The 27,877-nt window shown below is 38.5% G+C and overlaps 1 protein-coding gene across 12 annotated transcripts in view; it reads right to left on the bottom strand.

Moving 5' to 3' along the window:
• Positions 1–314: 314 nt before the first annotated feature.
• The window catches only part of fat1a (FAT atypical cadherin 1a), a 124,348-nt gene continuing 96,785 nt past the window's right edge, over positions 315–27,877 (bottom strand). For 3 of the 12 annotated variants that reach the window (XM_059342957.1, XM_059342950.1, XM_059342974.1), the window contains 15 exons: positions 27,039–27,253; positions 23,332–23,469; positions 22,640–22,783; positions 18,823–19,020; positions 15,942–16,538; positions 15,040–15,262; positions 14,277–14,408; positions 13,788–13,945; positions 11,283–11,751; positions 9,492–9,645; positions 8,523–8,633; positions 7,745–8,388; positions 6,824–6,958; positions 4,117–4,152; positions 315–1,916 (listed from right to left, as the gene is read on the bottom strand). In XM_059342957.1, the coding sequence (XP_059198940.1) occupies positions 1,240–1,916; positions 4,117–4,152; positions 6,824–6,958; positions 7,745–8,388; positions 8,523–8,633; positions 9,492–9,645; positions 11,283–11,751; positions 13,788–13,945; positions 14,277–14,408; positions 15,040–15,262; positions 15,942–16,538; positions 18,823–19,020; positions 22,640–22,783; positions 23,332–23,469; positions 27,039–27,253 (4,031 nt within the window). In that variant the 3' untranslated portion in view covers positions 315–1,239. Of the gene's footprint in view, positions 1,917–4,116; positions 4,153–5,381; positions 5,451–5,679; positions 6,153–6,466; positions 6,531–6,823; positions 6,959–7,744; positions 8,389–8,522; positions 8,634–9,491; positions 9,646–11,282; positions 11,752–13,787; positions 13,946–14,276; positions 14,409–15,039; positions 15,263–15,941; positions 16,539–18,822; positions 19,021–22,639; positions 22,784–23,331; positions 23,470–27,038; positions 27,254–27,877 lie in introns of those variants that run through there. The other 9 variants (XM_059342965.1, XM_059342982.1, XR_009395021.1 and 6 more) reach the window with 8 other exon arrangements.

Below are 27,877 nucleotides of genomic sequence, written 5' to 3'. Positions count from 1 at the left end.
TGCTTACATATGTTCCTTAATTAAAAGTGAAAAAATGACATTGAAATAAGCTACAAATTATGTTATTATCACATATATTATACTTGATTGTTTCTCAAATAGTTATAATAATAGTTCATTTTGCCTATAATACTACAGCATGTTAAACAACTAAAATAGAATATTTGAGGCTTCCAAACATAAATCTGTACTTTTTGCATAAACCATACTAGCTACACTAGATGTATTGTAACCAGATTAATGCTTACGACGACAACAACAAGGTTATATTCATGAATGCAGTTTGGAAAATAATTGCACACAGACAGCGGAGATATTTTTTAGGAATAATTTATTGCCAGTAGGAAAGCGTGAGCTTGTGGCAGTATTCAATAAAAACCTTAACAAGACCATAGCATTGCTCACACACACATAGACACCTGAAAAAGTCACGTGTCCATGGATAACTCTGCACTATAAATATATTGGGTCCCATTTTCTTGGTGGAAAAATAAAGAGGTTCCAAAGTCAAAATTTACAAACAAACAAATTAAAAAAAACAACAAGAATATGCAGTCGTTCGTTGAAGACCCTTTTTGAAATGAGCAGGAGACGATAAACTTTACGAGTACACTGTGTTTCGGAAAAGCCACGCTCTTTTCTTCTCTCTTTTTTTTCCTTTTTTTTCTCGTGAATGTAAGCACAGTAAGGCTGATAATGTCACACCATTTAACTCTTTTTTTGTCGAAAATAAAAGCATAGAATATCTACAAAACCTAGTAAACTTTGAAATCAAAACTGTACATTTAAATTTACATTGAAAATGAGGACTGGTATAAAAACATTTTGCTTGGTTTGTATTTATAGAAACGAAGATACTGTCGTGAAATATTCTTTTTTTTTCTCATGATGCTTTTCCTGTTGTACATTGAAATGCTGACCCTTCAGACAATCCACTTCCTGTGTGTGATGACTTAAAGCGATGGCGCCGCCAACTCGTCGGGGCAGGAGTTGGACTGAGCAGATGTTGAGATGCTACAGAGTCTCTCCAATAGCTTCATGAGATCTTCTCAGCCGATTGGCCTTCACAACCAGTCTCAACAACCCCTGTGTTTACACTTAATTCATCATGTGTGTGTCCATGTATTATGTCTGTGTGTGTGTGTGTGTGTGTGTGTGTGTACACATACTGTGGGTGGTGTGTGAGGGGTTAACATAAGGTGTAGCTGTGGGTTCAGGCACTTTTGTTTGGATCCAGTGTCAGACTTCAGTGTGCTGTTGGGAGTCCAGGGCCGGGATGGCCAGACGCTCAAAGTGGCCCTCGTCGCCGCTCTCGTAGTCGCTTATCATCACCTCGGACTCCTCGCAGCACGCCGACATGTCCGAGCAGGAGGCTGTGGACGTGTACAGAGACAAGGACATGTTGTCCAGAGCCGAGGAGTCAAAGTCCCGACTACAGCCTAAAGGGTACCCCCCTCTGTAGCCGCCACCGGCGCCCAGGGTGGAGGCCGGGGTGGTGCTGCTGGAGGTGGAAGTGGCACCGTGGCCCTCGGCGTCCCCCCCGTCGCTGGGGTAGGAGTGCTGTGGCAGGTACTGGTTAAGGCTGTAGAGCTGAGGCAGGGCGGGGCGCTGGCGGACCCCGGCCGGGCTGCCCGGACCGCTCGCAGACGGGTCGAAATCTCTGGGCCGCAGCGTGTCGCAGCGGTCGGCGTACTCCGGCAGAGGTGGAGGCGGCAGGTCGTCGTTGGCGGGGAAGTCCTCCGGCGGCGGAGGGAAGTCGCTCTCAATGTCGAAGCCGCCGGGATAGTAGTCGGTGTCGATGGCGTTCGGGTCGCTGTACAGAGGGGCGGGTGACTCCACAACCTCATACTGAGGAAACTCCTGGATTCCAGGAAGTTGAACACTTGGCATCCAATCAGATGTGTCCCAGTGATATCCTGTTGACAAACACACACTTTAGTATTCTGCATATTCAGTTCAGTTATTAACTCATCACGTTAATGTTAAAACACCATACCACACCATGCAACAGGAACGAGGGGTGTCACAATTTCAATTCATAATATTGTATTGTAAACTTCTAAAATTCTACACTTTATTGGGTAACACTTTACAATAACCATCTAAGTAATGTTTATAGATGGTTTATAAACCAATTATAAACCATTTACAAAATTCTAGACATAAAGACACAAATCTTTAAATGTTTTCAAACAATTTCTTAAAGGTATAACAATCATTTTGAAATAATTTACATACTTAATATGATGTTAAAAATGTTATAATGAGTGCAAAACTATTAATAAACTAATAATTATAATGTAATTGTTTGTTTATGGTAAAGTAACTATCAATTTACATTTATTTACCATCTATTAAAAAAATAAATTATAGTTCAACATTAATACATTTTCTATTTACCATTCTAAATGGCCTATAAACAGTTTATAAATGATGATTAAACCTTAATAAACTATCTGTTTACCATTTATAAATGGTCTATTTACCATCTATAAATAATGGTTATTGTAAAGTGTTACCCTTTATTGTTTTAAAGAAGAATTTTCAAAATGTGTCAGTTGTCTGTTAATCGTTTACAAATCAAGATTCAATAGTCTGACAATGGCTGCCAGTGCTGAGAGTAGAAACTGAACTGAATTGTGACTTGTTGTGACCTTAAAATCTAAATTGAGTTATGGATTTGTAGAAATGTGACACCCCTCACAGTAGCACAATACATCACACCAACACAATGAGTTGTTCATTAATAAACACTTAAGTTCACACCACGTTCACAGACAAAAAAACAATTCATCAAGATCTTCTTCTGTCTCCCTATTTAGCTGTTCTGATAGCTTGTCATATGTTGTTTGCTTTGAGTTTTTATAGTATTATTCCTCTTCTTTCTTCCTGCAAAATATTTAAATATTGCAGTGAAGTTCTAATATATATTAATTTTGTATCCCACAATCTTCAGTCCCTCTCTACAGCTTTTTATTGAACCATATCCACTAAACCACGCCCACACACATGGAAACACTTTATGTCTAATTACAGAGAAGATAAAAATGAACTAACTCCTGTTTCCCTCCAAAACTTCATCAGACAAATCACATTACAAAAATACATATAATGGGACTTAAGGGGATAACTAAACCAACTCCAGGGTGTTGAAAATAGTCAATGCTGTGACAAACATCACCAAACAGAAACACAAACCACTTCCATCCAGTCAGTTAAACTTCCAGTTAGTTACTGAGCAAAACCTTTGATCGTATAATGCAGCTATTCTCAACCTTGGGGTCGGGAGATGATTTCTGGGGATCGCCAAATCATTTTGGAAGTCAGCGTGTGTTAATGTGTTTTAGTCTTTTTGGCCACTTAATGTCTTTTTTTGGTCATTTTGTGTCTTTTTTTGGTCATTTTGTGTCTGTTCAGGTCAATTTGTGTCTTTTTTTGTCATTTGGTGTCTTTTTTGGTCATTTTGTGTCTTTTTTTTATCATTTTGTAGTCAATTTGTGTCTTTTTTGGTCATTTTGTGTCTCTTTTTGGTCATTTTGTGTCTTTTTTGATCACTTTGTAGTCAATTTTTGTCTTTTTTGGTCATTTTGTGTCTTTTTTGGATCATTTTGTGTCTTTTTAGGTCATTTTGTGTCTTTTTTGATCATTTTGTGTCTTTTTTTGGTCATTTTGTGTCTTTTTTTGGTCATTTTGTGTCTTTTTAGGTCATTTTGTGTCTTTTTTTGGTCATTTTGTGTCTTTTTTGGTCATTTTGTGTCTTTTTTGGGTGATGTGAACTGTGCGTGTGAGATTGTGTTCAGTGAGCGGGGGTCACGGACAACATGCATGTTAAATTGGGGGTCGCGACTTAAAAAAGGTTGAGAACTACTGGTATAATGCACGGATTAACTTTTTTTAAATTTGATGTAGTCACAGCATCAAAGCCATGCATGGGAATGTTCTTGGGGGGTAATAACCTCAGAGAGGCAGACACCTTTAACACCTTCAGAGGCCACTGATGCAGAAGGTTTAACCCTCTCCTCATTAAAGCTTCAGGGTTAGTGGTTTAGAGTTAGAGGGCGGGGTCGGGGGGGAAACACCAGTGAACATCAGGCAAACAAAGATGTAAAAAGTCACCTCTTGGGTTCTTGAGATCATGAGCCAAAAAAGACTCTTTATATGAGGCAAGAAGAAGGAGAAAGAGAGAGAGAACACATTAAAACCTGAGAGGAAAGAACAATTGTCTAAGAACACGAATGAAATGATGAAACACTGACAGACATGATAATGATAAAAAAAAAAAAAAAAGAGTGACAGGTTAATTAATGGACAACAGGTCCGCCATTTTCTTAAACAGACTTCTCGAGTAATCAAAAGTTGGCAAAGATCAATAGTGAGACTTGAAGGCAACACTTCTGTGCCTGTTTTAATTTGGTATTTGCATATGCTTTTAATTAGCGGCTGGGTGTAGAAAGGGAAGACGTCAGGCTGGGATGAGGTTTGTCAGAGTAAGATAATGGCACCTTTAAAACCTGCACTTCACATCCCAACACCAAGGACAAAACTACTAGTCAGGCGGTTTAGCTAAATAAAGGGGACACGCTGGACAAAAGCACCACATTTTTTCCACGTTCTCTCGATGACCATAGGTTTCAATTTTTGGTAGGAGCCACTTCATCAAGATGGCCGATCCGAGATGGCACCCATATAAAGTCTATGAGAACCAATACATCTTCCAAGCCACTCAGAAGGTCAATCTTGGTGTCAAAATCTACATTTTCTGGGTCCAGGAATCATTTAAAGCTGTTGAGAATATCACTAGATGATTATTTGATCAAATAGATGGCAGCCATATAAAGTCTATGAGAACCAATACATCTTCCAAGCCACTCAGAAGGTCAATCTTGGTGTCAAAATCTACATTTTCTGGGTCAAGGAATCATTTAAAGCTGTTGAGAATATCACTAGATGATTATTTGATCAAATAGATATGTTCATTTTCACCCAGACTGGTAGGCAACTCGCTTCAAGTGCTGCAGCAGAGAATCCTGAGCTGAAAATGTTTGGAATCTAATAATTATGTAAATACATGGCCAAAATGAACATATCTATTTGATCATCGAGTGATATTCTCAGTAGCTTTAAATGATTCCTTGACCCAGAAAATGTATATTTTGACACTAAGATTGACCTTCTAAGTGGCTTAGAACATATACTGGTTCTCATAGATTTTATATGGCTGCCATCTCCGATCTGCAATCTTGATGAATTGGCTCCTACCAAAAATTGAAACCTATAGTGATAGAAAGCATGTGGAAATTTGGTGCTTTTGTCCGACGTGTCCCCTTTCTTCTCAAATCTAGTCCTAAACCGCCGGACTATACTGGCAGATGGAAGCAATAAAAGAGTACCTTCTCCTTCCACCGTGTCAACAGCAGAGTTGACAAGGTGGATTACAGTCACTATGGAGGCTTGTGAGAGGCAGGAGAGGAGGAGAGTGGGCGGAAGAGAGCTAGCATTAGTACAAATGCTTTTATCATTTAAAAAGAAAGAAAAAAAAACACATGGAGTGCATGGTGGCGGGAGTGATGCCAACACAAGCGACACTTCCCACAAACGTCGCTGTTCTTCGTCGTGGGATTTTTTTTTTTTTTTCTTTCCCGTATGGGTGCTGGATGTTGGGGGTGGTTTCATGGCTGGGCACAAGACACAATGGTGGAAGGCGACACAGTGGGACAGGGAGGGTTTTGGTTTTGTTTGTGCAAGATAACACACAAAAACAACATACTGAGATGCTACGGGGTGCCACTGACAGCACAGATGGAAGAATCAGTGAAATTCCCCGGGAGATATAAACGCATTTCCAACCCTAACACAGAGAAAAGCCTGTGTGTGTTTAGAAAACAAACCGAGGAAATGAAGAAACAGAAATGACTTGTTTGGGAAATATTCCATTTTCTAATTCAATTTGAGATTCAATTGCATTTCTGATTGTTAAGAGATGAAGGTTTTGATGACTTATGAGCAGCACAGTCCCAGACATGATATCCCAGTAATGACACGGGGTAATAAGTGAGATATGAAGAGGGAAAAACAGAACGTAACGTAGATGTGTGTGTGTATATACCCTTGTGATATGTTCCGGGATGTTTTCTTTAAACATCCGTTTGTAGCTATAAAAAAAAAATGTAAAGAAAAAAGAAGAGACAAACAGAACAAAAAGAAGAAAAGGCATGCTGGTAAATAAGAAGAAAATGAAAATGCAAAAATCTGTCAAAGTCGGTGATTGTGAGTGATTTTCAAAGAGAACAAAACTGCTTTCTGAGTAAGTCATCAAACTCCTTTTGAACACAGGTAAACTGAGAAAAAACAGGGTCAGAATGCTTCTTTCTTTTTTAGTATATATATCTTTATAATCCCGGGGGAATTACACAGTACAACTAGTTGTGATTGCTTCCGTCTGCACCGGTCGTGATTTAGGACTTACAGGCTGGACCCCCCTATTTAAAACCTTGTTCTGGATCTGTGGACTGATTTGATCCATATGGGAGCTGAAGCCCCGCAGCAAAAAGAAAGAGAAAAGAACACGTGACCCCAGAGCCACCATTTGGGCCATCCATTGTGAACATGCAAAGAAACAGAGTTAGCATACAGCATCAACAAAACAAAGGTAACTGTTGCAAAAACCCTGCAGGCTCGTCGGACAGAAGAACAAAAGCTCATCACAGGTGCAAAAAAACAACAATTTCATACATGTTTATATGGCAGTTTTTCAAACAGTACTGTCTTGTTAGTTTTTCCTCAGAGGACTGAAAGACATTTATGGTGCAGAGTGGCAGCTTACCGTTATCATCGCAGGACTCAGACTGGAAGGAGCTGAGGGACTGGACCTCAGACATGCTGCCCCTGGTGTTGTAGGGGTGACAGGCGCTGTCCTCCACAGGCTTCTTCAGGCACGGGTCCAAGTCCACCACTTTAGCTGAAGACAAAACACATTTTATGTTGGACTAAAGGACTGTAAAAAGACACAAAATTATCTAAAAAAGACACAAAATGACAAAAAAGGCACCAAAAGACACAAAATGACTAAAAAAATACACAAAATGACCAAAAAAATACACAAAATTACAAAAAAAGGCACCAAAAGACACAAAATGACTAAAAAAAGACACAAAATGACCAAAAAAAGACACAAAATGACTTACAAAGACATGAAAAGAATTCAAAAATGGACAAAATAGCCCAAGACTCCATAGAGTTAAGTTGTTAACCCATTTCTTGTTCCCTGAAAAAGGCCTACTTGTATAATTCTGAAATGTACATTATTTTCCAGTTTTGGTTAACCTTACCTTTTTTATTTACCTCTGGCAGTTCACCACTTACCTTTGTACCCTTTCAAGCTGTTCATTTGACTTAAACTGCTTGAATTTCAATACATTTTTGTGTGGATGAGATACAAAAAAAAACCTGTCCTGTTGTGCAAAGCAATGTGGTGGAAATCCAAAAAACATTATATGGGTGTGCAACAAAAATGCAATATCAGCTGTTTTTGGGATGTTGTTTTTCAATTTTAAGTGATTTTTCTCCATATAAATAGTTGAAAATCAATAACAAATGTTTTTTCTTCTGGTGAAAATCTGTATTGCAATATAGCCAATATTCATGAAATAGTGATGAATAGTCATGATACTGAAACAATATTGTGAAAAGCATCGAGCATCATTTCAAACTTAGACACAGGTAAGTAAAGCTTTGAAGGACTCACCATCGTAATCATAGTCCCAGTTTGGCTTCTGGATCGAGTCGCTGTCTGAGACGGAGTTGGAGGGAGGGGGAGGGGGGAGGTTGGGGGCTACGCTGCACACCGCCACGGTCTTGCGGTGTCCGTGCACGGAGTCCGGGTTGAAGGTGCTGAACTCCGGGTGCTCCGGGATGGCCGAGCCCTCGAACGAGTTCCGGTCCAGGTTGTTCCTGGAGTCGCTGGGAATGCTGGGAGTGTACGAGATGGGCCTGACGGGGACCTGCGGCGGGATGTCGGAGTAGATGTTCTTGTTGAGTTTGGCGTCAAAGTACGGCCTCTGGAGGAAGGAGTGCGGCATGCCGGAGCCGCCCAGGTGTTTGCTGTCGTCGTCGTTCTTCGACTTTCTGCGACAGGCCTTCTTGCGGATGATGATGAAGAGGAGGACCAGGATGAAGATGCTGGACACAAAGACCACGATGCCGATGACCTCCTCCAGGCCGATGTTCCAGGACGTGGAGACGAATTCGTTGCGGACCTCGGCGCGGAGCTCGCACATCTGTCCGCTGAAGCCCAGCGAGCAGTTGCACTTGTAGGAGCCGTACAGGTTCTGGCACTGGCCGCCGTTAGAACACGGGTTCTTAATGCACTCGTCAACGTCACTCAGGCACCTGGACAACACATCAGACATCAGTCATGTGGTGCAGCACAAACTGCTGATGCTAAAGATCTGACTCCTCTAGCTGGGAGATAATAAATAATTAAACGAGTTCACTTCATGACTCTGAATAGTAAATTTACATACCTGTCTCCCTGGAAACCTGATTCACACTCACACACTGGACCGTCCAGACTGTCAATACACTTCCCGCTGTTTTTACAGGGGTTGTCTCTGCAGTACGGCCCCAACTGGCACCTGAATACAAAACAAATACACTTCAGAACCCTAAAAAATGTATGAAGACCATTTCTGTATGTTCTACAAATTGCCCCAGACTTGAGAATCTTCATCACATCACCATGCACATCATCATTCTGCCTACATGGCATCAGTGCTGCATGCTTATAGAACATACATAAGTTTTAGAACATACCAACTTTTCCAGAATTTACTTGAAAATTATGCAGTTTAATGTCTCAGTGTACTCTGAAATTAATGCACATTTGCAACATTTAAAATTCTTTATTGAGCATGATAGTGTTTTGAAAGTAAAAAAAAAGATTCAAAATCACATTTTATGTTGGACTAAAGGACAAAAAAAAGACACAAAATGACCAAAAAAATACACAAAATGACACAAAATGACTAAATAAAGACACAAAACGACAAAAAAAAGACACAATATGACTAAAAAAAGACACAAAATGACTAAAAAAAGACACAAAATGACTAAAAAAAAGACACAAAATGACTAAAAAAAAGACACAAAATGACAAAAAAGACACCAAAAGACACAAAATGACTTACAAAGACATGAAAAGAATTAAAAAATGGACAAAATAGCCCGAGACTCCATAGAGTTAAGTTGTTAACCCATTTCTTGTTCCCTGAAAAAGGCCTACTTGTATAATTCTGAAATGTACATTATCTTTCAGTTTTGGTTAAGCTTACCTTTTTTTATTTACCTCTGGCAGTTCACCACTTACCTTTGGACCCTTTCAAGCTGTTCATTTGACTTGAACTGCTTGAATTTCAATAAAAAACTGGAAAAATTGGGGTGTTCTAAAACTTTTGACCGGAGTGTATATAATAAAGAGTGAAAGCTGTTCATACCTTTGCCCTGAGTACTGTCCTCTGCACTGGCAGTAGAAGTCACCTGCCCGAGGGACACAGGTGCCCCCGTACAGGCAGGGGTTGGAGGCACAAGGGCTGATGCCGATCTCACAGTGGGTGCCCATGAACGAGGCAGGACACTTACAGAAGTAGCCTGTGGAAAATCAGCAGAAAAATACAAATTGAGACAATGATACTGTGAATTGTAAAATCTCAGCCAGTGTGGAAACCAAGGCTGGAGGTGGTTTGTCTTTTAAAAGAGGCAAAGGTCAGCCACGCTGAAAGGCCTGGAGGGAAAACATAATATTTACTGGTACTTTACTTTAATGGTTCACTTGTTAAATTCAGCATAATTAGCATTAATTACAATGCTGTGCTTACTACACTGTTTGGAGTTGTTGTCCCTTTTTTAATTCCAGCTGATGTTACTGAAATTCAACACAAACTGCAGATGTTTAACAAAAAAAAAAAACAACGTCCAGGGATGCTGAGGGATGATGCCCCCTGAACTGCTGGCAGGTTTTTAATGTGAAACAGATGCAGAAGTGTTGAGTTTGCATTAATAGCAAACAGCACTAAATGCAAATTAACACTGCAACAGAACACATCAGAAGACAGGGAGAGGGCTCACAGAACTATGATAAAAGATGCCTGAACACATTCACCTCTTCAGCTGCTGCACCTGTGCACAAGTAAAAGAGAAGAAACTATGTTTGTTTTAACCCATTGAAGCCTGGAAAGCGGATACGTCGTTTTGTAGTATTTGTATAAGCTCTCAAATACCTTTTTGAATTTCATTTCTATCTGCTACAGAGGCTGAAAAATCTATTATTTAGTAGAAGAGTTGACACTTTTTTCCCCAGAATTTTTCCAGAATTTCCAGAAAATTAGAGGCTTATTTTAAAATCGCCCAGCGATTTTTCAGGCCTCAATGGGTTAATATTGGCCTATTACTAACATATCAATATCAGTTAAATGCTTTTTATATATGTGTATGTGTCCCAATATGCGTCATCATAAAAAATGTTTTTACAGAACATAAAATGTGAAAACTATGCTTATGGTGATTTAGAAATGGTGTAATTTATTTCATTTTAATTTATTCTTTATTTAAATAGTTAGCAGCTGACTGATACTGAACATAGAGAAGTGATGTTTATTTAGCGTTTTTTTTTTTTTTTAAATGGCCAGCAACTGATTGAACCTGAACTAGTGATGTTTATTTACCTATTTTATTTTATTTGTCGATTTCTATTTAGTTGATACAATGTATACTGATGTAATATATTCCTTAATAAATAGTAATAAATAGAGTACCTTTGTACGGTCATATTGGTGCAAAATCAGTGCACAATCGACAGAGAAAACGTTACTTTTTTTACCCTTTTATTTGTCTTTTTTATCTCTAACTCTGTTTTGGATTGAGCTTTTATTACTATTTTATTCTATTTTATTTTATTGTTTTACTGTTTTTAGTATTTTACTGTTTTTATTGTTTTTATTTATACCTATTTGTGTATGATTTATTCTATTGTAATAACCGTACAGCACTTTGGTCAACTGAGGTTGTTTTTAAATGTGATCTGTAAATAAACTTTGACTTGACTTGACTATCGGTATCAGGCTCTACTTTATTTCATACATGATCAGAAAAGTGATTCATAGCACAATTCTTGCCGAGACTTAAGATAATGTGCAGATACTTGGATTTTCTCTGGAGGTGCTTTAGTAAAATTTAAAGTTATCCTATTTTTTCCCCGGGAGCACTGATCTGAGCAGGACATGACGTACCTCCGTTAGGCAGCGAGGTGCAGCTGCCTCCGTTGGTGCACGGGTTGCTGGAGCAGCTCTCAGCAGGAGCGAGCGCGCAGCCCGGAGTCACGTCCACGATGTCCTCCAGCACGGCGTGCGCCCGATGCGCCTTGGTGTTGAGAGGCAGCTCCTGGCCGTTCAGGCTGATGGCCTCCATGCAGCCGCGGAGCCCGTTGGTGACCGGCAGGCTGCGCCCGTGGCGAGCCGAGGCCAGCTGGCGGACGTGACCCCCGAAGTAAATGCTGTTGTCCAGGTTGAGGGTCCGCAGGGTGCCCGGCGCCGTGCCCGAGGCGGCGTGCACCCGGTCCAGCACCAGCTTAGCGTAGTTGCCGTCCACCTCCAGCGTGAGCGTGTGCCACTCGCCGTCGTTAACCTGCGCGCTGTGGACCGACACCAGGCCCGGCCCGCTGCCGCAGTCAAACTTGTACTGCAGACGCCCGTTGACGATCTATGAGGAAAAGACGGATTGAGAACCTTACCTTATAGTATATTTAAAACCTTTTATTAATTGTTAATGTGCTGCTTAGAAATTCTTCATCTGGATCATTTTCTACAGTTATGTAAGTTAGTATAATTTGTAATTTATTTAACTTGTTAACAGTTTGCAAATGCTTAAGAACATTAATAAAAGCCTCATGAGTATCTTATAAGTGTTCATAATAGCATTACAAACAACGTGTTATCAAATGTTTATTTTCTTTACATTGATGGGTAACGCTTTATATTAAGGTCCTTGTAATAACCATTAATTAACAAGTAATAAGGCCCTTATAAGTCCTTACAAGATGCTTATTAACATTATTGTGTGTTTATAAGCTTATATAAGTGTTAATAATGGCATTACAAACACCCATGACCCACCCATTATGTCTTTGCCATGCCTTTATTAATCTTATTTTGTTTGCTTATTGATATTAAAATATACTTTATTGCTCATCTATTATAAGTTAACTATAAGTTAACTATGCTTTTTGCAACTACCGGATCTAAAGCGAGAACAATGCCTTATTACTTGTTAATGAATGGTTATTAAAGACCTTATTATAAAGCGTTACCTACACACTTAATAAATGTTTAATTACATTAAATCACGTGAATGAGTACTTAAATATGTCCTTATTTCCTCTACCTTATAGTATATTTAAAACCTTTTATTAATTGTTAATGTGCTGCTTAGAAATTCTTCATCTGGATCATTTTCTACAGTTATGTAAGTTATTATAATTTGTAATTTATTTCACTTGTTAACAGTTTGCAAATGCTTAAGAACATTAATAAAAGCCTCATGAGTATCTTATAATTGTTCATAATGGCATTACAAACAGCCATAACCCACCCATTATGTCTTTGCCATGCCTTTATTTATCTTATTTTGTTTGCTTATCGATATTAAAATATACTTTATTGCTCATCTATTATAAGTTAACTATAAGTTAACTATGCTTTTTGCAACTACCGGATCTAAAGCGAGAACAATGCCTTATTACTTGTTAATTAATGGTTATTAAGGACCTTATTATAAAGCGTTACCGAGCATTGTTTTCTTCAATTTCTTGTTCATTTTAATGCCTGGTACAACTAAAGGTACATTTGTTTGGACAAATATAATGACAACAACAAAAGCTGTGCAGTCAGACTTGTACTGCAGACGACCGTTGACGATCTATGAGAAAAAAGACGGAGTGAGAACGTGATAAAGATCCAGCGTGTAGCAGACTTCAGGGGCTTTTCATCTCATCAGTTCCGCTCTTTGTTTCCCGCTTTGATTAACACTCCACAAGATTAAAACTTGGGGAAAGAAATCGTAATCAAATCATCAAGTCGGTGTTATAAATCAATGTCTGACAGTGTCATAAATCAAATACACTGTGCATCAATTTATTACCAGGCAATAAAGTGCACAACAAATGTCTACAAGCTCGACAGGAAAACTTCTTAAAACAAAAGTATAATAACTTCTGTTCATGCCTCGAAATAAGACAAGCAACAGTTTGGAGTTATTAAAAGACTTACGGAGCCATCTGATAAACAATGACTGCCTCGGAGCCAAACAGGTTTTAGTCTAAAGTCTGGCGTGCAGACTGCTATACCAGACAGACTCTGAAGGAATGTGTGGAAAACTGCTTTCTGTTTCCCTCCCAGTACTAAAATAGCTCTTGTGTGTGAGATTTTTTTCAACCCACCACTACATTCCCATAGTCCCTCATGTGAAAGGGGCTTTTAAAAAATGCCTTTTTGAACCCTCCAGAATAGTTGATTGGCACACATGGCTGCCCGGTCTCATGGGATTGCGGGTCAGTTTTGTGTTTATTAAGCCCTTCTGATATGGAAATGCTGGGCAGACAAGCTAAGAAATGAGCAGGAACAGTCAGTCTAGACTTAATTATGATAAGCGAGGTTATCATTCCGGTTTTAAAGACGCCGGAGGAACACACGCGCAATAATAATAAGGCCGGACAAATATGTTTACACACACAAACACACCTCGAGGATGCTGTAGTCGGTGCCTTTGGCGTACATGACGGTTGCATGGCTGGAGAAGGTGCGGAGCCTCAGGGACAGTTTCATCAGCTCCTTGTTCTCGTTCTCCATCAGGAGGTATTTCACGTAGCCGCTGCCACTGAACGTCAGCGAGTGGCCGTCTGACAGGGAGCAAGAAGAGGACAAACATGGATTAGTCATGGAAACATGGAAAAAGGTCCTTGTAATAACCATTAATTAACAAGTAATAAGGCCCTTGTAAGTCCTTACAAGATGCTTATTAACATTATTGTAAGTTTATAAGCAAATATAATGACAACAACAAAAACAGCTCATAAGAGTTTAATTTAAGAGCTGAGATCTAGACATTGTCCAAACAAATGTACCTTTAGTTGTACCAGGCATTAAAATGAACAAGAAATTGAAGAAAACAATGGTGGAATAAGTAGAAGAAGCTGGAGGAAGGTGAAGGACAAAGATAGCTGGTCTTACCAGAGCATTTGCCCTTTTTGCCCTCTGGACACACACAACTGTAGACGGTTTCTCTAGGATCTGCCACACACTCCATCCCCTCCGGACAGGGGCTGTTCTCACACAGGTTGTTCAACACGGGACACCTGCCGCCTGGAAGACAACATACTGCCACTCAGAATGATTTTAAACTGGCATTAAATGTACATCACTGTGTGTGTATGACAGCTATTCTCAACCTTGGGGTCCCGACCCCAATTGGGGTTAAAGTGTTCATGTGTTTTAGTCTTTTTAGTCATTTTGTGTCTTTTTTTAAATAATTGTGTGTCTTTTTTTGGGTCATTTTGTGTCTTTTTTTTAAATAATTTTGTGGTCAATTTGTGCCTTTTTGGTCATTTTGTGTCTTTTTTTTTTAGTAATTTTGTGTCTTTTTTGGTCAATTTGTGTCTTTTTCTGGGTCATTTTGTGTCTTTTTTAAAATAATTCTGTGTCTTTTTTTGGTCATTTAGTGGTAAATTTGTGCCTTTTTGGTCATTTTCTGTCTTTTTTTAGTAATTTTGTGTCTTTTTGGTCAATTTGTGTCTTTTTTGGGTCATTTTGTGTCTTTTTTTAAAATAATTTTGTGGTCAATTTGTGCCTTTTTTGGTCATTTTGTGTCTTTTTTGGTCATTTTGTGATTGCGTTCAATGAGCGGGGGTCTCGGACAACAGGGGGTCAGGGGGTCTTGGGGGTCGCAACTCAAAAAGGTTGAGAACTACTGGTGTATGAGGTGTAATCAGCGTACCTTCACACTGGCAGGTGGCGGTCCTCAGGTGTCTCGGGGTGACGAAGCTGAGGCGAGCCGTGCTGTAAGTGGACATGGCGGTCTTGTCCAAAGAGATGACCTCATCGCAGAAGCTCAGCGGACAGTCCAGACCTGCACAAAGCTTCTGCATCACCCGGACGATCCGCACCCCCGTCATCTCCTCGATCACAGCCGCAGACGAGTTCAGCTTACGGAAGACCACCTGGAGACCATTGAAACATGAACATCAGGAGGGGTTTTTTTGCCCCAAAAATATATTTTTTGATTTGTTTTTGTTTCAGAAATGACCAAATTTGGGGCATGACAGGGTGTCTTTAACAGGAAAAAAAGGAAAAAGAGCCACCCACTCTATGTTGGTCATAGTCACACACACTAATAATAATAATAATAATAATAATGATAATAATTAAAAAGAAGAACTAATTTTTAAAAATGGGAGCAACTTAATTTATGTAGTCAATGTTAAATAACAAAGTAGTAATGACAATAATAATTATATAACAGGCTTCATGAAGTAATAATAGTTGCTAGTAGCAGGCTTTTCCCTTTTTTATGTAATTGCAAACTAAATATCTTTGGGTTTTGGGCTGTTGGTTGGATAACATAAGTAATTTGAAGACATCTCATTTTCGTGACTGACGAGGACCCTATTGTAATTGGTCCGTTTATTATTATTTCGACAAATGAATCGCCTTTTTGAGGCCTTTATCATATTCAAAAACTCCCCAAACTTTGCACAAAATTTGAAATTTCTGACACACTTCTAACACTCTAGACTAAAAAAATAAAATATTCATGACATTAGTTGCAGCCCAATACCAATATAAGTTTGACACCGTCAGCAACAAATAAACACAAAAAGTTTTCCCGCCTGCTCTTACCTCCTGAGACTGGTACGGGCTCCCAGACCTCTCCAGCGCCAGCAGCACGTCCAGGTCTCCCTGCTCTGACGGCTGCAGACTCACTAGTTGCACTTCGCTCCTCCGGACGCCGGCGATGTTCCTCAGCGCCCGCTGGAAGTTGCGCCAGTAGTCCCCGATGAACTCCTCAGGGGCGATATTTGCAAAACGCACCGCGATAGAGTTGTCCAGGGCCTGGCGGGTTGCCTGGCGGACGTGCAAGGTGACGTCAGCCGCCGTGGTGAAGCGCCCGTCGGTCACCGTCACGTTGAGCGGGTAGTGGCCCACGTCCAGGGGCCGCAGGGCGATGACTTTACCGTCAGAGGCGGCGACGGAAAACAGGGCGCCGCCCTCGTCCGAGGCGGAGGAGGAGGAGGGGGCGAGGCTGTAGGTGAGCGTGTCGTAGATGTCCTGGTCGGTGGCGTGGATCTTTCCCAGGACGCCGCCGGGGTATTCATCAGTGGCGGTGGTCACGAAGATGTCCAGCGGGAGAATGGCGGGAGGGTAGACGCTCTCCTCGATGATTCTCACGCTGATGAAGGCGGTGGAGAAGAGCGGAGGCTTGCCGCTGTCTAACACCTGGACATGAGAGAAGAAAAGGATGCATCAGGAAATAAGCTTTTTTTTTTTTTTTTTTTAAATTCACTTTTTATTGAGGAATTTTTTTAACATTTTATACAGAACAGAACAAAGAACAAGAACAGTTGGGATGGGGGGCAAGGTTATAAAAGTTTTGGATTTTTCATTAGTTTTTAATTTCGTTGTGAATTTTTGTTTTCAAATTCAGTTAGTTTTAGTTAGTTTTTAGAGTGAGTTTTCTAGTTTTAGTTTAGTTTTTAGTTTTTGAAAATGCTTAGTTTTAGTTTAGTTTTTATTAGTTTCAGTGTTAGTTTTAGTTTTTTTGTAATGGGCTATATGTTGGTGCCAGATTCAAAGAGGTCATAATAAATTTTGCCTTTATTTCCTTTGGTTTATCCATCTCAGCCCCAATAAGGTTATTAACTCTTACAGTTCCAGGTGTTTTGTATTTTATTTCGAGTGTAAACATCCCAGTCTCAGTAAACATATTTACCATGTGTTGCATGTTCAAATAGAAACACTGAATTATGAATGAAAAAAGTTGACAAAAACGAAAACTAAGGACATTTTCACTATAATTTTAGTTAGTTTTAGATAGTTTTGTAACCTCACAATACAGTTTTAGTTAGTTATCGTTTTTTTAAAAACTCTCGTTTTTATTTCTATTTCAGTTAACAAAAATGTTTTTTCAATTCTAGTTTCCGTTATTTCGTTAGTTTTCGTTAACTATAATAACCTTGATGGGGGGTACCAATATCACACAGCGTCATCATTTTCTCCTATCATCATTCTTTGCAGCAGTCGTTGTTAGTTAAATGACAGTTTTATATAAAATCAGAACTTGTAGGCTTAACATATTCTGTCCATTTTGACCAGGTTTTGTAAAATGAGTCCATTTGTAACTTTTTGGTCATTTAGTGGTCAATTTGTGCCTTTTTTGGTCATTTTGTGTCTTTTTTTTAGTCATTTTGTGTCTTTTTTGGTCAATTTGTGTCTTTTTTTGGGTCATTTTGTGTCTTTTTTGGTCATTTTGTGTCTTTTTTTAGTCATTTTGTGCCTTTATTGGTCATTTTGTGTCTTTTTCCATTGTGTAGATGTCTTGTATGATGTTGATCCAGTCCTCATTTTGTGGTTGCTCAGGTTTGAGCCATCTCCTGGTAATGGCCTTTTTGCTTGCTGCTAAAAGAATATAAAGCAATTTCTTGTCTGCATTGCTAACGCCGTCTAGTAATAAGGAAATAAGCTTTTATCTGCAAGATTTATTCTTCCAACAGCAGAGGGCAATCAAGCTCTTCCACTGATAGCCTTAAGTTGACGGCATGTACACACTGTAGGTGCAGAGGATGTTAGAGCCAACAGAAACATCTACAGATTCACACTTCTACACGGATGGTCATCATCTCTACAAGGGGAAAAAAACAACTATGACTCAAATCTGAGTGTGTATCTCGTGTAACAAGACATCACACTTACATTTCATATCCCATCTGCCCACTCGTTTTTTTTTTTTATTTTTCTGTTCTTTCCTCTGAGGTGACACATCAACACCCAGCAATACACGTGATGGTGCCAACTCAAAGCTTTGATTTATGATTCTCCCCTGAGACGCACTGTGATGCTGCAGCTTTAGTGTATGCATCTCACACAGACAGACAGTTGTTTGCAGGGTTAAAAGCTTTATTTAGACTTTATTTAAAAGGTTTAACAGATGGAGAGATGAACGCTGACTTGTTGGGATAAGATAGCGATGAGTGAGCGTGACGGAGAAAAGGTGCAGAGAGGGAAAAGAGGGAAGACAAATAGATGAGGTTGCTGTGGCTTGACGGTCATTGGTCATTTTGTGTCTTTTTTGGGTCATTTTGTGTCCGTTTTTAGTCATTTTGTGCCTTTATTGGTCATTTTGTGTCTTTTTTGGGTCATTTTGTGTCTTTTTATGGTCATTTAGTGGTCAATTTGTGCCTTTTTTGGTCATTTTGTGTCTTTTTTTAAATAATTTTGTGGTCAATTTGTGCCTTTTTTGGTCATTTTGTGTCTTTTTTAGTCATTTTGTGTCTTTTTTTTGGGTCATTTTGTTTGGTTAAAAGCTTTATTTAGACTATATTTAAAAGGTTTAACAGATGGAGAGATGAACGCTGACTTGTTGGGATAAGATAGCGATGAGTGAGCATGACGGAGAAAAGGTGCAGAGAGGGAAAAGAGGGAAGACAAATAGATGAGGTTGCTGTGGCTTGACGGTTAAATCAATACAACCTCTCAACTGTGCTTTCTCTGCGCTGTGACTCACCTGCGCTTCAAGTAGGTAGTGTTCTTTACTTTTCCTATTCAGCGCCCCCACGGCCACTAGAGCTCCCTGCTGATTGATGTGGAAAGCATCGCCCTCATTCCCGTCCACGATGGCAAAGGTGAAAGGTGGGCCGTTGTGGGAAGCGTCCCGATCGGTTACGGCGAGCTGGAGAACACTTGTGCCTTTTGGTCGATTCTCCTGTGGGATACAAGAGAGCCGTGTTTAATATCCGTGATGAGAGGAGGTGGTTCTGCTGATGCCCTTCAGCTCTGTAATGTTTGACAATGTAATGTGTTTTTTTAGAAGTTAAGATATGCACCCGCAGAACATTGCTGATGTGAGAGAAAACGGAACAGTGGCTGTCTGAAACTGTCTTTCAAACAGCAAATAACTCTTTTTTTAGTCATTTTGTGTCTTTTTTGGTCATTTTGTGCCTTTATTGGTCATTTTGTGTCTTTTTTTGTGTCACTTTGTGTCTTTTTTTAAATCATTTTGTGGTCAATTTGTGCCTTTTTTGGTAATTTTTTCTCTTTTTTTGTCAATTTGTGCCTTTTTTGGTCAATTTGTGTCTTTTTTGGGTCATTTTGTGTCCGTTTTTAGTCATTTTTTGGTCATTTTGTGCCTTTATTGGTCATTTTGTGTCTTTTTTTGTGTCACTTTGTGTCTTTTTTTAAATAATTTTGTGGTCAATTTGTGCCTTTTTTGGGTCATTTTGTGTCTTTTTTTAGTAATTTTGTGTCTTTTTTAGTAATTTTGTGTCTTTTTTGGGTCATTTTGTGTCCGTTTTTAGTCATTTTTTGGTCATTTTGTGCCTTTATTGGTCATTTTGTGTCTTTTTTTGGTCATCTTGTGTCTTTTTTTAAATAATTTTGTGGTCAATTTGTGCCTTTTGGTCGATTCTCCTGTGGGATAGAAGAGAGCCGTATTTAATATCCGTGATGAGAGGAGGTGGTTCTCCTGATGCCCTTCAGCTCTATAATGTTTGACAATGTAATGTGGTTTTTTTTACTTTTAGAAGTTAAGATATGCACCCGCAGAACATTGCTGATGTGAGAGAAAACGGAACAGTGGCTGTCTGAAACTGTCTTTCAAACAGCAAATAACTGAGCTTGAAATGAAAAAATGAAACTTTCCTATTTATTTAAACCTCTTCAGCTCCTTGTGGATGCTGGTGTCCTCAACCCACTTTCTCTCTGTCAGAGGCTGGAGCACGATCAGTTTTAAGACACTGGTATCATATTGAGATTACTTAGAACAGCTATTCTCAACCTTGGGGTCCCGACCCCAATTGGGGTCGCGAGATGATTTCTGGGGGTCGCCAAATCATTTTGGAAGTCAGCTCTGTCTCCACTGTGTTAGAGTGTTCATGTGTTTTAGTCTTTTTGGTCATTTTTTTTTTCTATGGTGTTAATCCAGTTCTTGGTGTCTTAATGGGACACTTTGAAGGTATTTATGATTGATTTTTGAGTGGACAAAAATAGTCAAATTTAGCACCGAATCTGTTTACAAATGATATCAACCCTTAAATTATGAGACGTAAAAGATTGTGGAAATGGAAATCATTCATTTCAATCATAATGTTCTGACCCCTTAATACATTATAAACTTCAACATTCGACACACTTGATTAACACTTGACATCTCTAATTAATCTTCAGGTTCCCTGCTTTCAGATGATGTATCTTATATGTCATTTGATCCATTGCTGATATAAAAATACAGATTATTGCTGCTTTGGAGATTAACTGGTTAACAGCTGGTCCACAATCTTGTTGCTCAGCTTGTGATGAGTAAAAGGAACCAAGTCAAGTTTCACAATTAAGGCTTTGTCATTAGAACACGCTTTAGATCTGCCCCTCCTGTTGGCTCGTTCTTCTTTTTATTCTCAAGTGTGAAAAAAAACCCTCCTGATATTCCTGTAGGTGTGTACAGTGTGTTTCTTTTGTGTCCTATTTTGTGTGATTTTATGCTTCACTTTGATCAAGGATCCATAGTAAGTAAAATAAAGCCAGTCAGGATTTTTTCTGAGGCAAAACAATCCTCATCCTGAGGTGCTTAAGCTGTGTACAGTGTGTGTGTGTGTGTGTGTGTGTGTGTGTGTGGTGCCTCCACGTAGTATCTTTTAAATTGCTTTTTCAGTTTTCTAAACAGACAAGAAAATTGGAAACGAATCATCTTCCACCCTACCTTTCGTGTCATTATTTTTTTTGAGCTCCCAATCTGGAATACAGATGCATCTCTCATTCTTCTCATTCTGGCACATTTTGACTCCAGTCAACCGTTCATTATCAGCTCAGTATCTGGCACTCCTGCCTCGCAGCCTTCCCCTTCCATCCCTTATCTAAATTCTTACACTTAAGATGCAGTCTCTGTCTTTTAATTCCCCTCGCCCTCCCTCCTTCCCTCTCCTGTCCTTACCTCTGTTCTCGCTCCAACCTCCTGCTAGCTTCTTGACATTCTAGTCCGACAGTTTCCCATTATTCCTCCCTGTTAACCCTTTGATGCACAATATATGGACAACCCTTCTAATGCACAACATGGGTCAGAAATGACTCATTCTTCCAAATTTGATTTAAAATTAAATGACCTAATACTATAATAATAGTCATTTGTTTCAAATAGTTACTTTCCACACTCATATATTTCATATATTTAACATGTTTATGTATCATTTTGTCATTTTGTGTCATCATTTTGTGTCTTTTTTTTAGTCATTTTGTGTCTTTTTTTGTCGTGGGTCAAAAATGACTCATTCTTCCAAATTTCATTTAAAATTAAATGACCTAATACGATAATAATAGTCATTTGTTTCAAATAGTTACTTTCCACACTCATATATTTAATATATTTAACATGTTTATGTATCATTTTGTCACACATACAGCGTATCTGGAAGGTTTTCACAGCGCTTCACTCTTCCACATTTTTTTATGTTTCAGCCTTATTCCAAAATTGATTAAATTCATTTTTCCTTAAAATTATACACACACAATACCCCCATAATGAAATGTTTTGACCCATGTTGTGCATAAGAAGCGTAGTGATACAAAAAGGGTTTTTATTCAAAAAGTAAGAAATGAAAAACAAAAAATTAGGATGTATGATGATCAAAAACAAGTTGATTGAGGAAAACCTGGAAAACTGAATGATAAAATTAATTTATTGCAAAAATATAAAAAATTAAAACCTCAATCGGGTCACTTTAGACCATGGGTCTCAAACTCGCGGCCCGCGGGCCAATTGGGGCCCTCGAGACGATATTTTGTGGCCCCCACCTTGATATGTAAGTTTAATGTGAGTTTTATTTAAATGGCACTTTACCGTGTTGTGTGTGGAAGGTCTCTTTATTGTGCAAGCTGGAGCTTTGTTTCACTTGTTTCTATGACGGCGTTAACAAAAAGAAAGGGTTTTTTTTGGTAATTTTGTGTCTTTTTCTAGTAATTTTGTGTATTCTTTAGGTCATTTTGTCTTTTTTCTGTCATTTTGTGTCTTTTTCTTAGTAACCAAGTGTCTTTTTTTGGTCATTTTGTGTCTTTTTTAAGTAATTTCGTTTTTTTCTGTCATTTTGTGTCTTTTTTTTGTCATTTTGTGTCTTTTATGGTCGTTTTGATACTGCCTCCAGTGGCCCCCAGGTAATTTGAGTTTGAGACCCCTGCTTTAGACCCTTTATGTTGTGCATCAAAGGGTTAATCCCTCTTTCTCTTTCTGTGTCCACTGCAATCCCCCCCCCCCTCTCTCTTTCTCCTTTTCCATCTACCACATTCTCATCCTCTCCACCTCTAATCAGCCCCCCCCCCCTCCCCTCCCCCCCTCTCACCTGGATGATGAGGCTATAGTTAGCCTGGGAGAACAGCGGCGGGTTGTCGTTGACGTCTGAGATGTCTATGTTGATCATGCAGCTGCTGGAGAGGGGGGGCGCCCCGTTGTCCGAGGCTACCACCATCAGAGTGTACCCTGACGTCTGAGGAAAAAAAAAAGAGGCAGAGAGAGAGAGAATTAGCATTAGAATTAGAATTCAATGCACCAATCAGGATTTAGCGTCACACAGTTGGTATACTTGTTGTTTATGTATGAATATGTGTTGTTAGAGACATATTCTTTGAATTTGAAATCAAGTTTTTAGGAGCTTTAAAGCACTACTGTAGCAATGAAACCGTTAAAATTGATTAGTCATTAGGGCAGAAAAATAATTTGATCAATAATTAGAGTCATTTTATTAAGCAAAAAGCCAAACACTTCCTTCTACCAGTTTCTCCAATGTCTAAGTTCTTCAGATTTAGTTTTTTACATGATTATAAACTGAATTCTTTTTGGTTTTAGAACTAGGGAATTAGCATTAGCACGTAGGCAAAGCTGCTTTTGTAAGCAATAATGCAGTGGAGATCAGTAAACAAGCTTCCCTATTAGGCCTGACATGACTCTGATTGGATTCTGCATAGAGAGCAATTAGCTCCTCGGTGGATTAAACTGCATGTGTACAGTCAGCATTGTATCTGCCGTTTCTCTTACTCGCTCTCTGTCCAGCTGGCGAGCCACTCTCAGCTCTCCTCGGAGCGGGTCGATGGTGAACGGGCTGCCCTGGTTGCCGTCGACGATGGAGTAGCGCACGTGATCGTAAGACGGCCCGTCGATGTCCTCCGCCACCACCTACGGATCAATGCAACAGTCACAACAACAGATCAATCAGCAACACTTTAATATGGCTTCACGTGACAGTTTGACTCCTTTGCTTGTACGTGTTTCATTAAATATGTGTTAAAGGCCATAAACACAACGCTCGACAGATATGGGATTTTATATGGGACAGATGCTGATACTGATTTTAGAGGGATAAAATTCATTGATAACCGATATGGGGGCCGATACAGTCATTTTTGAGCTGGAACGGAAAAAAAACAACCCTTTTTTTATGTGGATTGTGCACTGATTTTTCACCAAAAAATAGTATTTCACCTTATTATACATTATACAAACAATGTATTACATTTTCAGCCAATTCTATGAATGATAACTGAGAAAATAAAGAATAAATAGGAATTTAAAAAATAGGTAAATAAACATCATCACGTTCAGTTTCAGCCAGTTTCTGACTATTTAAAAATAAATGAATGATAAATAAATAATAAATAAAATTAAATCACACCATGCAACGTTTTGCTGCATTTTGTAATAATATTAATAATAATAATAATAATAATACATTTTATTTGTAAAGCACTTTTCATTGTTGAAAGGTGCTACAACAAGGTAGAACATGATTAAAAAACAGGTTAAAAGCAAAAATGCTTTTTTTAAAGAGAAAAGTTTTTAGGCATTTACAAAAGTTTTAATAACAGCACATATCAAACAGCATATACACTGATACAGATATGGCTTTTATGGGGAAATTTCGGCCGATAATATCGTCAATTGGTGGATACGACATAAAAACACACCTGGATTAGTAAAATGACTGCAATAATGCATGTAATGGAGCAGACAAAGTGCTTTATAATTTGCCTGTCACACATACACATTCATACAACAGTGGTGGTGGAGCTGCCATGCATGGTGAGCCTCTTGGGTTCAGTGTCTCACTGATGAACACTTCAACATGAGGCCAGGAGGAATCAAATCTTCGTCTTTGTGATTAGAGGACAAGCCACTCTACCTCCTGAGCCCTCGCTGTCTAATTATCTGCCACATCTCCAAGAAATCTGTGAATTTCACAGGAGGTTTTTCTACATTTGTGTTTTTTTGTCTGTGCTCTTTGCTTGTTTAAAGTGGGAGGAGCTCCGTTTTCAAGATGTGATGTCATAGAATCCAATGCACCAATCAATGCACTGGAATTTGTACCTTTTCTAACATAAGGAAAGTGGTTTTGGTGCCTAAATATGCGCATTTTACAACAATAACAACATGTTTAACCCTTTATCAGGCAAAGAACTATATTTGGTAACTTCAGGTAATATTTCGAGAAAAAAGTTGCTAATTTACAAGATTAAAGTGGCAAATCTACAAGAAAAAAGTCGCAGATTTACGAGAAAAAGGTGGGAAAAAAGCAACTTTTTTCTCCCAGACTTTAACCCTTGATAGGACACTCATTGAAATACTTGCAAATTCCAAATTTCAACCCTAGAGAATATTGGAGGATATTACAGACAAAAACATACGAAAATAATATTTTGAGAAAAAAGTTTACGAGATTAAAGTGGCAAATATACGAGAAAAAATGTTCAGATTTCTGAGATTTAAAGAGGTGAATCTGGGACAAAAAAGTTGCTTTTTTCCCGACCTTTTTCCTTATAAATCTGCTACTCAGCAGATTTGCTACTTAAAATCTCTTAAATCTGCGACTTTTTTTCTTGTAGATTTGCCACTTTAATCTAGTAAATTTGCAACTTTTTTCTCGAAATATTACCTGAAGTTACCAAATATAGTTCTTTGCCTGATAAAGGGTTAAAACATGGATAGTGACGTGTTTAAATCAGCGTTCATCAATTGTCATCAATGTGTCTAACGAGTGAAAATAACATGTCACGTTTAGTATAATATGAATGGCAAAAGTTTTGTTAGGAAACCATGAAGTGGATCATGAAGAGCTCATTCATGAGAACATGCCGTGCAGATGCATACATCATTTCCCTCCAAAACACTCACAGGAACACACACAATCTTAAAACCCACCAAGCGTCACTTATTGAAAGGGATCCCCAGGGAAATTTAGCAGACAGTCGTGATTTACAAGTATGAGACAATGGCAGGTATTAAAATCTAATTTTCTGATGGATAATTTATATTCAGGTACATTAGACACACAGATAAATGGCCATCAGCGAAGGTCTTTTACGAGAGGAGAGAGGAGCGGCGGGGCTGCGGGGGAAGACAGGAATAGACGGAGAGAGAATTTAACACGCAAAAGGTAGAGAAGGCCTTATCTGGGAGAGGGACTTAACAAGTCAAATGCCTTTCAATTAAACACTTTGAGCATGTGTGTGTCAGATAGTGCATGAGAACACGGGAGCAGTGAGCATGAAGAGCATCGGTCCTAATTTAGCTGTTTCACCAGATGGTGATTTGCCACAGGTGCAGATATGTGATAGTGTATGCAGAGAGTAATAGAGAGGAGAGAGGAGAGGAAATGAACAAACAATCCTTATTTATTATTATTATTACCATTACTATTATTAGATATCTATATATTATATATCATATTATTTTATTTATAATTATTTTATTTTATATTGTTACTATTTATTCATTATTACATATTATATAATATATACTGTACTATTATTACAATTACATACCGTCTAGTCACTATAGCATTGTTGCCATCATATCATCAGTATAATTATAATTACCATCATCTACCAACCCACCAACTGATCTTCTTTTTTTAACTTCTTAAGTGTCCTTGTTCTATTCTGTGTTTTTTTCTATTGTTGTTTTTATTTATGCTACCTCAGTATCTTATTCTATTGTATTTTATTGTACTTGAATACTCAAAACAATAATCTATCTATCTATCTATCTATCTATCTATCTATCTATCTATCTATCTATCTATCTATCTATCTATCTATCTATCCATCCATCCATCCATCCATCCATCCATCCATCCATCCATCCATCCATCCATCCATCCATCCATCCATCCATCCATCCATCCATCTCTTCGAGTTGCAGGACAAATTATATATCAAAACATGCAGTTTGATCGGGATCAGTGTGCTATTACTTTTCTCTACGGAATACGAGAATTTTCCTGACTTCCACTTTTTTTCTCATTTTGACTTTTATCACATTTTTACTTTTTTCTCATTTTCACTTTTTTCTAACTTCAACTTTTTTCCTGACTTCATTTTTTTTTCTCATTTTGACTTATTTTTCCTGACTTCTACTTTTTATTTTGACTTTTTTTCGTGACTTCAACTTATCTATCTATCCATCCATCCATCTGGCTATCCATCCATCGTTCTTTCTTTCTTTCTTATCCATCTATCTATCTATCTATCTATCTATCTATCTATCTATCTATCTATCTATCTATCTATCTATCTATCTATCTATCTATCTATCTATCTATCTATCTATCTATCTATCCATCTATCCATCTATCTATCAGCTAGGAAAATGTCTTCCACACAGCTTTATATTAATAATGTGTTACTGCCCCACCACAGTGCTGGTATGATATTAAAGTGTCCCTGAGGAGAATAAAGGAGGATTCCTACCACCAGAACTCTCTTTGCCAGCTCGGCGTCCTCACTGACGACGGCTGTGTAGATGTCCTGGCTGAAGACGGGTCTGTTGTCGTTGACATCAGTCAGGTTGATGTTCACGGTGGCCATGTCGCTGAGCGGCGGTGAGCCGCCATCTGTAGCCTCTATGGTGATGTAGTATTCATGGGAGACCTCGTAGTCCAACGGCTCGATCACAAAGATGTCACCTGAGGACAAAGACAAAGTCACAGAGTTTCAAACTTCAATGCCAACAGGTTATGCAAACATAAAGAGCAACTGTGGTGCCAAAATACATCAGAGAGAACAATTTGTTGCTTCTTATCCAATACAATACAATCCACTTTTTTCATATAGCACAATTTTAGCAAACACAAGGTGCTGCACAAACAATAAATAGATAACACAATACAAAGAGATGTAGTAAACAATAGAACAGTAAAATGCAATAAGATAAAATAAATTAAAAATGGGATAAAAATAAATAAAATAAAATGTAAAATGTACTGCCCGCACAAAATAAAATATGCATGTATACAAATAAAAACAAAACAAAAAATCATAAAATCATAAAATCAACAATCTTATTTTTATGTATTAACCCTCCTGTTAGGTTGCAGGTCAAATTGATCCATTTCAAAGTTTAAAAATGTAAACTAAAATAGTTAAAAGTATTTTTTCATAAAAACTAACTAAAGGTACAGATAAAAACAACTAAAGGTACATTTGTTTGGACAAATATAATAATAACAACAAAAATAGCTCATAAGAGTTTAATTTAAGAGCTGATATGTAGACATTTTCCATGGGTTTCTGGATAATAACCAAAATCA

The sequence above is a fragment of the Centropristis striata genome, chromosome 1 (assembly GCF_030273125.1).
Source record: "Centropristis striata isolate RG_2023a ecotype Rhode Island chromosome 1, C.striata_1.0, whole genome shotgun sequence".
NCBI classification, from domain to species: Eukaryota; Metazoa; Chordata; class Actinopteri; order Perciformes; family Serranidae; genus Centropristis; species Centropristis striata.
This window is presented reverse-complemented; position numbering and strand designations above follow the sequence as displayed.